Source organism: Bombus vancouverensis, unplaced genomic scaffold (genome assembly GCF_051014615.1).
Source record: "Bombus vancouverensis nearcticus unplaced genomic scaffold, iyBomVanc1_principal scaffold0030, whole genome shotgun sequence".
Classification (NCBI taxonomy): Eukaryota; Metazoa; Arthropoda; class Insecta; order Hymenoptera; family Apidae; genus Bombus; species Bombus vancouverensis.
The window spans coordinates 882,575-896,863 of record NW_027468921.1 but is presented as its reverse complement, the minus strand read 5'-3'; the positions used below and the strand labels follow the sequence as shown (position 1 = coordinate 896,863).

General features: G+C 32.5%; 1 protein-coding gene, 1 long non-coding RNA gene and 1 pseudogene across 4 annotated transcripts; 1 reads left to right on the top strand and 2 right to left on the bottom strand.

Moving 5' to 3' along the window:
• Positions 1–1,306: 1,306 nt before the first annotated feature.
• LOC143304310 (venom serine protease Bi-VSP-like) lies at positions 1,307–6,513 on the bottom strand. Of its 3 annotated transcripts, none has more exons than XM_076626761.1 (7): positions 6,340–6,513; positions 6,114–6,268; positions 4,296–5,785; positions 3,988–4,083; positions 3,289–3,911; positions 3,109–3,205; positions 1,307–2,946 (listed from the first exon to the last, which is right to left on the bottom strand). In XM_076626761.1, exons 2-3 carry the CDS (start codon positions 6,243–6,245, stop codon positions 5,630–5,632), a joined length of 288 nt encoding a protein of 95 aa, XP_076482876.1. In that variant the 5' UTR covers positions 6,246–6,268; positions 6,340–6,513; the 3' UTR covers positions 1,307–2,946; positions 3,109–3,205; positions 3,289–3,911; positions 3,988–4,083; positions 4,296–5,629. The 3 variants fall into 3 exon arrangements, with proteins under 3 accessions (XP_076482876.1, XP_076482875.1, XP_076482874.1); XM_076626760.1 differs by having other exon boundaries at positions 3,988–5,321; positions 5,444–5,785; XM_076626759.1 differs by having other exon boundaries at positions 3,988–5,785.
• A 42-nt stretch (positions 6,514–6,555) lies between these two features.
• Positions 6,556–8,962, bottom strand: LOC143304338 (venom serine protease Bi-VSP pseudogene; annotated as a pseudogene).
• A 1,239-nt stretch (positions 8,963–10,201) lies between these two features.
• LOC143304302 (uncharacterized) lies at positions 10,202–13,443 on the top strand. The gene is made up of 2 exons (XR_013061032.1): positions 10,202–10,967; positions 11,119–13,443. It is a non-coding gene; the product is annotated as an uncharacterized LOC143304302 (long non-coding RNA).
• The last annotated feature ends 846 nt before the right edge of the window (positions 13,444–14,289 follow it).

Sequence of the window (14,289 nt, the reverse complement as noted above, 5' to 3'; positions counted from 1 at the left end):
AGCATCTTGGAGCCCGTCATTGTTCTGAAATAAAAGAAGTGACGAATTAAAAAGACGCAGGACTAATAATAATAAAGGAAACTTAGTTCGTATCATAAATTGAATTTACATCAGAAAAGAAGCACGATCAAGCGAAACAGATCGTAGAAATGACAAATATCATCGATATACGTTTCAGTGTAATTTCACTTTTGAAAATTATTTAGTTTAATACGATCGTATTCATCGCTCTGAAACTTTCATTGTGCTGCAATTTGTGCTGCGTCTTTTTAATTTCTCTATCTTTCTGTGTTTTCGGAAAAATTACTTGAAAGATTAAGAATTGCTTGCCTTATTTTATTTTCGATTAGTTAGGATTTGATTGTTCCAGGTAAGGTTTATTATTTATAACAGGTTTTATCACTTGTTTATTATTTAGGAGTTTGTTATTTTAGGATTAGTACCTTTTAGGATTTCTTATCCTTCGAGTTTCTGTTTCAGATATCTAGGTCTATTTCAAGATGTTTTATTACATTAGGATTATTTATTCGATTAAGATAATTTAAGAGTTTCACAATGTACAAAGAAATAATCGCGTGAAATTTAGATTTATGCTTTAAACGTATTAAACACGCGGTAATTTCAATGTCTATAGCCTCGAACGTGTTCTGATTAGTTGTGTCATTGTCTGTGACATTGAAATCACAAAAATCCATTGCAAGTGTGCTGTCATGCAATGTGGATGTAATTGGGTTTTTTGGGTATTTCCTGTATCATCTGATTTGTACAGTACTATTTTAACGCAAGGACAGGAAACTTATTATATATTTCCCGTCCATTATTTGAATCGTTGTGAAGTGTAACGAATTATATTCGATTCGAGGAGATGTTAATGAATTACCCATTTCATATGTAATTACATGGAAATAAAAATCAACAGACAACGGAATTTCCAATATTTTTTTGTTTCGTCACGTCTTTTTCATAATATATCTTTTATAGGTACGTGATCTATTAATCGTTCGAATGGAAATAATTATTCGTATAATATTCAAATGATTCTAGCCATAAAATAAATTAAAACGATACCTGTCAATGATATGCAATCTGCGTATGACGTCAACCTCGATCTATGCTTATACAAGAAATTTTATCAATCAATGACTAGATATACAATAATCAAATATTATAAAATTTCCTGAAAACCTTTAGGTGTTAATATTAAGGTGTTAATATCTTTAATATTTGCAAGTTATTGTTTAGCGCTAATTAGTTAGAATGTAACAAGTGGTGTACCAGAATTGAGATAATTAAGCCACACGAACAATCTTATTTAGATCTTTTTAATTTTTTAATTCTCTTTTGCTCCAATACTTCGTAAAATTAATCTTCGTTAGCTACTACACTTCATAGAATGACAAGAGATAATTTTTCTTATATAACGTTTCATTCATAAAATCTATCATTAAAGTATATCTTCATAAAAATATCATTCCATACTAACGGTATATTTGGTGTCATACGAGATAACAGTTACCAGTGATGACATATGTAACTTTATAAAGATATCTCGTTTTATTATATATTAAAAGAATGTACTCATTGCTGCTATATTTCAGATGAAAAAAAGGAGGCAACGATTTTACAGTAAAATCGTTCGTTTACAACTGATTCATTTACATTTCATGATAATACTGTGCATTCTGAATATGCTATGATTTGGTTTAAAATAATAAATAGTCCATTCTTGCATACTATTGCTCCGGCTTTACTTGTATTTTCGATATTGGTATAAATAGAAAGACAATTAATGTCGTTCGAGTCTATTTTCGGATCATTTATATTACGTTTAATCCATATAGTTATTATATGAGACATAGTATCGTAAAATTTGGAAGAATAAAACGTTCGTACAGGATGTACATTTTATAAGAACTCCAACAAATCTGCGTGTGCACCTAAAATACAAACCGATAGTGATTGTTCATAAGTTTATATACATTATCTAATGTCAATCGAAGGTATCAATTCTTTTTCTCCATAAGAGTACTTTTTCATTTATATGTGTTCAAAAATACATGTGTTCAACCGTGAAGCATATGTCACCTACAACGAAAAAGAGTTTTCCTATACTTAATATTTCCTTTATATACCTATGAAAGTCTATTCTTCGCGTAGTATGAAATTATGAATAAATCTGGAATATTGTTCAATCTGAAAAGAAAAATAACTTATTGACATCATTCATTGATACGAGATTCAGAATGTTTGTTTTGTCTTGCAGAGAAAGAAGGCAGCCCTTTCTTTTAATGTGAAATAGAAAGCGAAAATTTGAAAACAGATTTTTTGGAAATTTACTTGCAAATATCGTTTTCAATATCGTGATTTTCTTCCCAATGGTACTGTACTTTCAAATTTTCCAGTATCCCTCTAAAAACAAAAAGTCGAACCTCGTTATCATTAACATAGGCATTACAAGGAAGAGAAGTATTAGAAAGCAGCTCCTTCTTATTATGGATTTCTTTATAATCGTGTAAATAAGAAATTCCGGAAATTTTTTCCTCAAGAATTTAATTCTTGTGTTTTGATTGATAATTATTACACTGCATACTAACTTTTCGCATACTGTTCGCGTCTAACAATTTCCTAATAATAACTACTTCAAAATTACATATGTTCTTGCACGAATTCAAAAGTACGTATGATACAATTACAATTGATTCTAAAATAATAATTATTTAAAGATATTAAGATACTAATTAAACGTTTCACTATATTTCAAAATCTGGAACAACAAATTTTTATTTATAAAAAATGAAACTGTCTTTATATATTCTTTGTCATGATGCTATTTCTTATTACCATGTCGACATTTTTTAAAATTCATTTTGTTATCTCTACGCAATATGAAAATTCATATACTGCTTAATATTTTTTACATATTATCCATCCACCGCATGATATCTCCTGAAAAATCAAAATATTAATGTTATATTATTACAATGCTTCTTAAATTTCAATTTTTGACAAATTTGAAATCCAATATATTTTGCACAATTATTATTTATCAAAAAATTCTAAGTTAGTAACTTTCTTTTCAAATGGCAAATAACATATACATTGACTTACCTGTAAGTTTTTGTTCCTAATCATAATTTCCTCTTATAGAACATCGTTATTGTTCTCATAATTACTACCAGTGTCATAGATATTGTAGTGGCTACAACTGAATTAATAGAAAATGATAAATAACTGTGTATAACACTAACACATAACTGTGTATAACAATGACACATAACTTTTACTTACATATCAGTCGATAAGGGATTACTGTGATATCCTGTTGATGTTTCTTAAGGCACTTGATTAGGTGCGATACGGTATCATTCCTTATGGTATACTGTAGATAAGTATTTTAGAAAATAACAAGAATAAATCTAAATTATTCAGAGGTTCCAGTTTCGGCTTAGACATAAATACAGGACCATTTGCAAAGAAGAAAGGGTGCGTTTCTACAGCCTCGTTATAGTAACCATGAATACCAATCTCTGAATTACTGGTTACTAAACATAAATATCCTATAAAATTTAATATATTTCTTTAATTTTTAATACATACATGAGATAGTAGTTCTAAATTATGAATCATCCTACCTGTGATATTACACTTTTCCTTATAATATCATCACTCAAGTGAACAACATTAAGATCATGTAAACCATGTCATCCTATCTTACTGTGAAGATACTTAGTTATGTTATCTAACGTTACAAAAATATCATCAAATTCAAGTCCTTTTATTCACATCACATGGCCACGGCGATCTGGTTCTTCGTTATATAATGTTCTAAAATTTGTCGTATATATAGGATGTACAAACCGTGATATCAAGGTATCAGTTCTTCCTTCCCAAGGGACAGTTTCATTAAAATTCTGATAGAAATAAAGATTAATTATTAATATTCTAACAATCATATATGTTAAATACATTATAGTCAACGATATATACCTGAGCGAATGTAGGGGTGATTCCTTGATAATTATAAATGTCATCAGCCCACATCATTGTGCCACTTCTTTGTACTCCAGCCTCTAGATTAACAGCCTAAACAAACATACAAAATTTTATAGAAGCTGTACAAAATATAGTATATATGAGCAATATTGAAGCGTTCAAGGGGATATAAAGGTAACGTACATCACATACACGTGTACTCTCATGCAACAAAATACAATTAGATTTAATAGTATAAGCTCTTTTATTCATCATAATAGATTGGAAATTTAAGTGTCTTACGAGGGTGAGTAAAAAGTTACCCGCTCTGTCGGTGTAGAATTTATTTTAAGCAATTGTCAAAAAAGACATACATCATTTTTTGACATAATCACTCAATTTCTGTATACACTTTGTCCATTTGCTGAAGGACCTTCGTATTTTCTCGTTAAAAAATGTTTTGGGCTGAGCTGCGAACCACGAATGCATCGTCGTCTTCACCTTTTCATCAGCTTTCTCGGCATCCATCTCGCACAAACTTTTTAAAACCCAAATCTGTCGTGCACTATTGCATAAGCAGAGCCGTGGCTGATTTGCAAATGATTTGCCACATTATCCAGTGTCACTCGTCTATTCCATAGAGCATAAGTTCATGAGCACGTTCAATGTTGTCATCGTGGATGTGGACGGGCGTCCAGCTGTTTTTTCATAACACTTGTGCGATCTTCTTTGAACTTTTGTGCCCATTCAAACACACTTCGTGACAAAACACTTTCTCCATAATGTGCATTAAATCTTTGATAAATATAGGCATCAAACATAACCTGCGACCACAAGAAACAGCATCCTGCACTGTTTTCCTGCAAATCGCCATTGAAAAGCGCCATTACTCGCGCAACGGTCACAAACGAATTGACGTAACACAATGAAACCTGCGCAGCAGCACTGAACAGATATTGACGTCATACGAAGAGTGCAGATGGATCAATACGGTCGACAGAAGTTTTAACTATCTGGAGTGCGGATAAATTTTTACCGAGAGTCGTATAGGAATCTATAATCTGTAAGTACACTTTTGGCTGAATGAAAATTTCTCTTACATATAGTCAAAAATGCAGAAACAGTGTATTGAATTGGAAAGTGATAAAAAATAAGCGAAGTTTCGAGGTTGCATGTGATTGCATGAGTACACAGGACGTTTTTAGCGAATAAAAAATAATTTTGAAAGACACGAGACTTATCTTGTATTTTATGCACTCTCTGTGTCCGAATCTCCAGAAGCTCTCTATCTTATGAAGTGTTTTAGATTAGCCGGAAAATTTTGTATGTACATAGAAGAAGTATACGATCTAGGTGGAATATTCCATTATTCTCTTGATACAACAGAAACGAAATTTACAGAACTTCTCAGAAAGTTGGTTTATTATTACCAAATTAATAGAATTAATATACGTTTATCATCTTTACATACCTAAGTCGTGGAGGTTTATCGTGCGTAAAAAATTAGTGTCGTTTCAAAGTTACATTTCGTACATTTTAAGCCTATAATTTGTAACGTACAAAACAATGTAAATTTGAGCTGTTTCTTATCTCCACAATAAGAAAATCCAACTTTACGTTTTTTACACAATGATATTTATGGAACAGTAATATCATATTATTGCATCGCTTGGAGAATGAAGTCAAGGTACGATGTGACCCTAGTGTAAACGCTGGGAAAGCCAGCTGTGCCGCACTTATAAGCGTAAGACACAATACCTATTAAATACGAGGTTAATTCATGTTGTATCAGCAGTGGTCCGCCGCGGTCAGCCTGAAAGGATCGTTAAATTTTTAATCAAAGATACTGAAATATATCGATCGAATTGTATTGAAATTATACTTATATACAGTAATAATCTTCTATTGATTTGTGTATAGAAATACTCCAATTTATAATGTACATGTTATATGTATTTTGAGCAAAACTAAGATTAGAAGGAAATTAGATTAAATACCATAATGAGGTGTGAGAAGTGGGCAAAACTATTAAATTGTGTTTATCTATTATTTCTAATGTTTAAGACGTCGATTTGATGTTAATTCGAATTGACGTGTCTTCAGATACCGTATAGTTTGTAGTAACTCTGTAACTTAATTACCGTACAAGAATCCTCTCCACCCTGAGCATGTTCGGCGCATATTATACCATCAGTGATATCAGGTGCATTAGGAAATTTGGAATAAGCTATTTTGCATTCGGCGTTCTTAATCACTGGCATTTGTACTTCCATTAATGCATTACGTCGTGGTCGTCCTACGAAGAAAATAAGAAAGATATTTAAGACTGGAACTGTTTAATTTTATTATAAAATTGATATCACTTACTATATCTTAACGCTCTCCATCCAGCAACAAGGAGGTTATAGCCGACGAAGTTGCTCTTTCGTAGGGGCTCTTTCGTACAAATGGGATATACGTACACTGAAAAATAAAAAAATAAATGAAAATGCAGGAAACGAATGACGAAAAGTATGAGAAAGAATTGTACACGCTTTATGACACAATATATATGTACAGTAAGAAATTTCAGGATATGATACTTCAGTAATACTCAATAGCATATATATATATATATATATATATATATATTGAGGAGTTACTCGAAAATGGCACCTCCTCCACCAATCTAAGAATGGCAATATTATGATTGTGTATGTTTTCTATTCCATCCATATGTGCACAATGTGCTACGGTCAAAACATGCCTAGCCGATATCAGGGAACCTCGGCACTTCCATAGTGGTTTGTCTGGGTTTCGGGGATTACGAAAACCTAATGCAGCGATCCATGGCCAAGCGCCTAAAATGCAATAGTCATAGTTGTGAATATACATAATTTTTTCTCACATAACGAGTAACAACGATTATTATCTATTCGATATTCGATCATACAGCAGACGATAAGTACATACGTACAAATACTCTGAAATAGAGATTTGATAAAGACAGAAATTAAATTTTTATTCCAGTGGAATACAAATTATTAAATAATTCTATATAATTTCTATTTGAACTATACTGAACTATAAAGTTCAAACGTGTAATTTCTGCCCTAACAGTTTTTGATCTCTATCCATATTATTACTCCTATATCAATTTTTTATTTCATGCAAAAAGATACTCTTCCTAACATGAAGTAAAAGAAAGAAATAATTCAAGTTAATAAGTAAAGTTACTACCGATAAAATCATAGCATTATTATTTAGTCTAATTGAAATGTACATTGATGTGCTGTTTAATGCCTTTAAAGTTCATTATTTGCAGTAAATGGCTTATTATTAATCGGAAAGAAAGACATAAAACGTACCAAGTTCAGCTGGTTTACCATCGACCACCCTGGTATGAGAGACGTTGCTAAAACCACGGTATGGTGGTCGCAAAGCCTTATACTTATACACAGTTTTTATTAAAATTTCTCTCTTCTCTTTGTTTGGATCGTTCGGACAGCAAACGATCGTAACATTGCCCTGGTATCTGCACACTGATCGTCTATAAAAATCGGTGGCTGTACGGTACTGTATCTGCCATATTTCTTGCAGAGGTTTACATTTTCTGTAGTCAAGGCACCTGCCTTCTTGATTGTCCGGTGTGGTACATTCTGGATCAAACAATTTTAAAACATTTATGCAGTTCAAAGATGCGTAAGAAAGCGACACCGATTACTCAACTTTCGAAGTAAAAAGCCGATCAAGTCCACCGGATTGCCCTACAGACACGTATTAATCCGTAAGAGTTAGTCATCATGTTGATAATAATTATCTAAAGAAACTTTTCACGTGAAAATATAAAATTTTAATTGATTAGATATTGTGTTAGCCATACTTAAGAAAGAAAATGAAAATGAATGAAATGAAAGAAAAGGACTACCTTCAACCTCATTTTTTAAATAAACACTTTGTCAGTTTTGCGGTAAATAAATTCTTAGGAATTCAGGACAGTTTTTAGTGAATCATTTTGTTTCGACCGTTCGCGGAGAGACGCGATCGCGAGATAGCACGTCAACGAGAGTTGTAAGTTCCCCTTACGATTAAATAATCGACGCCACGAACTGATCGATCCCCTTATTTCGATTATGATAATAAGGGTAGTTCAATGAAATTCCACAGAATTAACACAAATAAATTAATGTTTATTTCAACAACTTATTAACTAGAAAGATATAAAAGGAACAAAAAAAATGTAACTGCGTTTTGGTTGATAAGTAATGCGCGACATACCACATGTGTTGACGGTTCGACTTCTCGAAAAGTTCTGAACGCCTTTCGATTTTTTTCGTTTCTTCTGGAAGGCGACCCCCACTACGTTCGGATCACGCCACATTCTTTTACTGCGAGGTAAAATACGGGCCACGAGTCGACGTTTCTGGAAGTCGCCCTGCTTAATGAACCACGCGCTTGCCACTACAATGTTTGTTTGCCGGGCAGACGCGACGATCCGTCTGCGACATTATAGTGGCGCGATCGATAGTTAAGAATATGACCTATGGTAAGCCGCATGGCGTAACATTCTCCCCCCGTTGAGAGGGTACCGATCAAACTAGGGAGGTGTGGTTGAAGTTCCCATCTTATTTCGTCTCGGTGGCTAGTTGTTCGGGTTTCTCGAGATCGGGTTGAATTGGCAGTGGGACAAGCCTTTTGACGCCCCGATCCAAAATGCTCTTTGCCGTCTGAACTGTAGCTGTCCGGATGACACCATCGGCGCCTGGATGAACCTTGATAACTCGGCCCAGAGGCCAATGCATGGAGGGAACGTTGTCCTCTCTGAGGATGACGATTGTGCCCTTTTGGATGCCGTGTCCACCCTTGCTCCATTTATTGCGGTTGGTTAGCTCGTTCAAATACTCCTTATGCCAGCGGTTCCAAAAATGTTGTTTAAGCTGTTGGATATGCTGCCATTTGGAGAGTCGGTTCGATGGAATGTCTCTGAAATCTCGACCACGTAAGCACATTAATGAATCGCCAATGAGGAAATGTCCGGGAGTGAGGGCTAGGAGATCATTTGGATCGGTGGAGATAGGAGTTAGCGGGCGGGAATTGAGGACTGCTTCTATTTCTATGATAAGAGTATTACGGTGTTAAGCTCATATGTTTCTGTTTCTCCACTCGCGCTGCGCCATAATATCCTTTGATATTTCCGATCCTCTGGTCGTACGAGGAATTGCCGATACATTTTCTCGATGTCGCCAGTGAGTACGTACTGATGAGCGCGGAATCTAATTAATATACAAAATAAATTGTGAGTTGATTCGGGAATATAGGATTTCCCCATTTTCATGATTATCGTGATTTTTGTATAAATATATTTTTTAAGATACTAATAATTAGGTAGTTATAAATTAGTATTATCAATTATTTTGCATTTATAATTCCGCCTCTAGTATAAGTGTTAATTGAAAACTAACTTTATGTTTCAAAAGGTACTAGCAAAGTCGTTGAGTAACAAGCCACTGATGCTAACACAAATAGCATTGTCGTAATTAAATATTTCTAAATATTCATTTTTCATTTTGAACCTGTAGAAACAATTTATTATATATACTATTAGCTAAGTAATTGCATATTTAATTAAGTCGAAATATAAAACTTAGTTATTTTAATAATTTAAAAAATAAAAAACTGACAAACATTTCAATTTAATTTATGGTTGGAACAAAAGACAGTTATTTTTCATTAATTGAAATATTGCAATGCAGAGTACTTTCCAAAATACGCCGAGAGTATTCCTGATGATGAAACGAGCGTTGCTTCATCGAACGCAGCTAAAGAAAACAACATCTATGTAGTTGGTGGTACGATGCCTGAAATAGAGGGCGATAAATTGTACAATACCTGTACTATTTGGGGTCCCGATGGAACGTTGATAGCAAAACACCGAAAGGTAAGTAATATATTCCTTTATGGCTTTGAATTTGAAAATATTGGGGTGAAGAAAGTGACTCTATCTAGGAATAATTTAGGAATATACATATGTACATACGTATACTATAACCAATTCTATAATTTACGGTTTATAAAATACGTTATGATACGGGAAACGCCCATTTTTGTTGTAATGTGTTTGTTGTTGTATAAATTTTTCACATACTTAAAATATTATTATACTTATTTTTTCTCCTTTTTAAACATGATTAAATGATAAGATTTTTTAATAAAAGAAAGTGATAAAAACGCTGTCAGTTATTAAATAAAAAGTAATTGAAGTTTAGGAGTTGGTAACTTTGATATTAAATTACAAAAGTTGCAGCAATAGAATTAGCGACTACATTTTTATGTTATTAGGTACATCTATTCGACATCGACATTCCTAATAAGATTACTTTTCGAGAGAGTGATTCACTCAGTCCTGGTAACTCCCTAACGACGTTCGATGTGGAGGGCTGCAAAATAGGTATTGGCATTTGCTATGATATTAGATTCGAGGAAATGGCACGCATTTATCGGAACAAAGGTACAGTAACTGAATCGATCAATACTTAACTAGCAAAAAATTAAATATCTTTCTTAAATATATTCTATATAAAATTAATATAATCTGTAACTCTGTATAAAAAGAAGCTTAATTTAAAAAACCAGTATATTTGCTGAAAATGAAACAAATAAAAGAATTAAAAGCACAATAAGAGGACTGTCCTCGCATATTCAGAAATGATGGAATGTGAACCGTGCAACTACGAAGTTAATTGGTATTCGGTGGCTTCATATTTCCTGCTTCTCTGAGTTAGGTTGCCAAATGCTGATATATCCAGCGGCATTCAATATGACCACTGGACCACTGCACTGGTCATTACTTCAGCGTTTCAGAGCGAATGATAATCAATTATACGTTGCCTGCATATCACCGGCTCGTGTTCCTTAAGCAAGTTACGTCGCATGGGGACATACACAGTTGACCAATCCCTGGGGAAAGATTCTTTACGATTTGGAAACTCAAGAGAATATGGCAGTCACCGATATCGGTAATTTACAGCTTAAAATTAAAAGCGAGAGATCCATGATGTAATTAATTTTTAGTCTCGTTAATTTATCGATTTAGCCATCTTCCTCTGTATTTGTTGAATTTATTAGTAAGCATTACTTATTACTTCGTATGTTTCTTTTTTCTATCAGATCTAAAAGTTGTTGAGGAAGTAAGGGCTCAGATACCTACATTTTCTCAGAGACGTACAGATTTGTACGACACTGTCTGTAAGAAGGAGTAACTCTACACTAAAACAGAAAATGTTTTTTTATAATATTTCTACTACGATATCCTTTTTCTGTGAATTATTACTAATTTCTTATCATTTGTACTACATGAATGACTCAATTAAGAAAACCAAAACGTTATAAATAATAATCTGTATATCTTGTGTATCAACATGTAATTGGATATTATAATAATATAGGAATGCTATAATAATATAGGATAATAATATAGGAGAATAATAATATAGAAAAAAATACATGCTTTTAAACACCTTTAATATCGATCACATAAATTGTTATAATTCACAATGATTACGCATACATAAAAGACCCCTCGATAGTAAAATTTACGATCAAAAGGCAATTACGTATCGTTTAACAACATTTAATTTATAACACCTTTTAAACATTTAGACAGATTAACACATAACACTTCTTATATATAAACATCAATTCGAAGTTATCGGCTTGGAGAAATTGGTCGATTAATACCTGTAGATTGTCTGTCTCGATGAAAGACTTAAAGAGAGCAAAAACATGATAATGCAGCTAATATAATATTCCTTCTTTCTTGTATCTGTCTGCCTCTCAGGTCGTTTTACTAATTACAATAAGTAATTTCGACTTCTTTGCGCTCTCTTTTAACGCATTCGAGACCGAAAGAAATTCATATCAGTCAGTAGGCAAGGGTATAATATACATATTTTATATATAACTTATGTAGTAATGTATATATCATGTTAATTTCATATTTTTTTCAATATAGAATTATTATATATATATATATATATATATATATATATATATATATATATATATATATGTCGGAGATGAAATGAAAAACCGGAGCCTTCCCTATGCAATTTTGAGGAGGCCTTTTAGTGCTTTGGCCTAGATTTTATCATAACTGTAATTAAGTAATTGTCATCTGTAATTGTTTGACATTTGTGAAAAGCGAAAGTGGGTTCGAGGTGACAACTGGTCGCTGAACGTAGCCACGGTCACGGGATAAACGTTTTGCTTGATGAAGACAGAAATTGCCTAGTATCGGCGTTTGGATCTTTCTCGATGTTACCAAGGAGTATATAACAAACTTTTGACAGATATTGCCTAGCAACAACGATTGGAACCTTCTCGATGTTTCCAGCGAGAATATAACAAACAAATGCAGTCGTATTACGAAAAAGATTTTAATCAGAGAGGCATTCGTGTGGTCGCCTTGGAAAGTGATACATCGAGTAATTTTTCCGTGTGATTCAGCAAACGTATTTTTGTGTTATAAAATTGTTTAAAGTTTTCCCGTTGACCGTGTATTCGTTTGAACCCCGGATCATTGTTTATAGCGTAAATTAAATTCAATATTTGTAAATTTATCAATCGTTAATTTTCATTATTCGTTAAAATTAGTAAATCGTAAGATATATTATTCGTTTCTTTTATTGTTCGATAAAACTTATTATTCTTTAATCTAATTAATAATTTAATTTATCATTTGTTAATCAATCATATCATTTACAAAATTCATTATTCATAATATTTGTAAAACCTTGTTTATTCGTGTAAATATATTCTCTGTTTTGTAAAACAATGGCTAATTCAAACGAAGAATCGTTACGCGCCTTAAATCCTAATGTTAACCCGACATATATATATATGACTGTACATAATACATTATAGAATAACATAGTATATAATTTTATATTTTAAAAATATGAGGTATACTATTTAAGATTGTCATCGATTTAAAATCAAAGTATGAAAAGGATACCCCGGAGAGAGTAAAACACAGAATCATTCTAACTAAACATTCAGATCGTACCGACACCTAGGTATCGTCTTACAATTAAGTCTCGGTCTCGAATGGATTAAAATGAAATACATACTTGCAGCTTCAACATCTTCAATATCGAGGAGATTCAAACTTTACAAATAAATGTAAATTGCGATGTAAAACAAAGCGATGTAAAAAGGGAAAAAGGAGGAAAGAAGGAACAGGGAAGCAAAGAGAAGAAACGAATTTTTCATTTTCTCTTGCCAGGAATATAAGATGCTAAGTAATCTTCCTAAGTAATCTCCTCCAGCTTTTTCTAGTTTGCTCAATAATTATTAGTACATGTTAGGAAAACAAATAGAATTTTTGTTCTCAAGCGAGGTATAATTTAAATTTTGTATGTACACAAAAATGTTAAATATCTGTAATAAACATGGTATAATCAATTTTTTTACATAAAATTATATTGTATAGGCTATTGTTATTTAAACATTTTAAATTGGATGAAGAAAAAAAATGACGCAAATAAAACGTAGGACATTTTAATTAAAGAGACTAATATAGAGATTTATCTACTTAACTGTGATTAAATCATCTCCACTTAACGCTCTACCTCTTCTATTAATTATGCTTCGTTAAACTATGATTACAGAGGATGGGTTTTTTGATAAAATGACATTCTGACAAATATATATAGATCGATATATATAGATATAGATAGACAAATATATAGATTCTTACAACAGTAGTTATGAATGAACAGTAGTTATTGTATCAATTCCGTTCTTCAGAAGCTTCATTTGTGAAAAGACAATTCGCCAGAATATGGATTCACTGTAGTTATAGCTATAGGATTTCAATCTAGTTGACAGACTTGCTTTACGTAGAGAATATCTGTCTCTTGTTCTACCTTATCGCGATTCTCTCCTCATCTTATACGCTTTGTCGAGTGTCACGTAATTTTTGGGTTGGTTGGTGAAAATAAAATATAGTTGAGTCGTAACACAACTATTAACTTGGTTTTAATCAACCTTTATTATGAATTCAGCAATCACAATGTAACACGCACTGAGTTAACATAAATCACAATTCACTCCAACCACGTTATGTAAGACTTAGTTACAACAATACATTAAGTACGCGACTTATAAGAGTAGAGACCGACATAGATATGTTGACTATTCTAAGGATACAGAATAAGTGAAGTTTTACTGACGATACTGTGTCTGAGGAAAGCTAGAGGTGGGTGTGTCTAAGGACACGGGACTATCGGATTTGTTGATGACAATTTTGGTTAAGGAAGTGAGGGCAGTAGACACCAT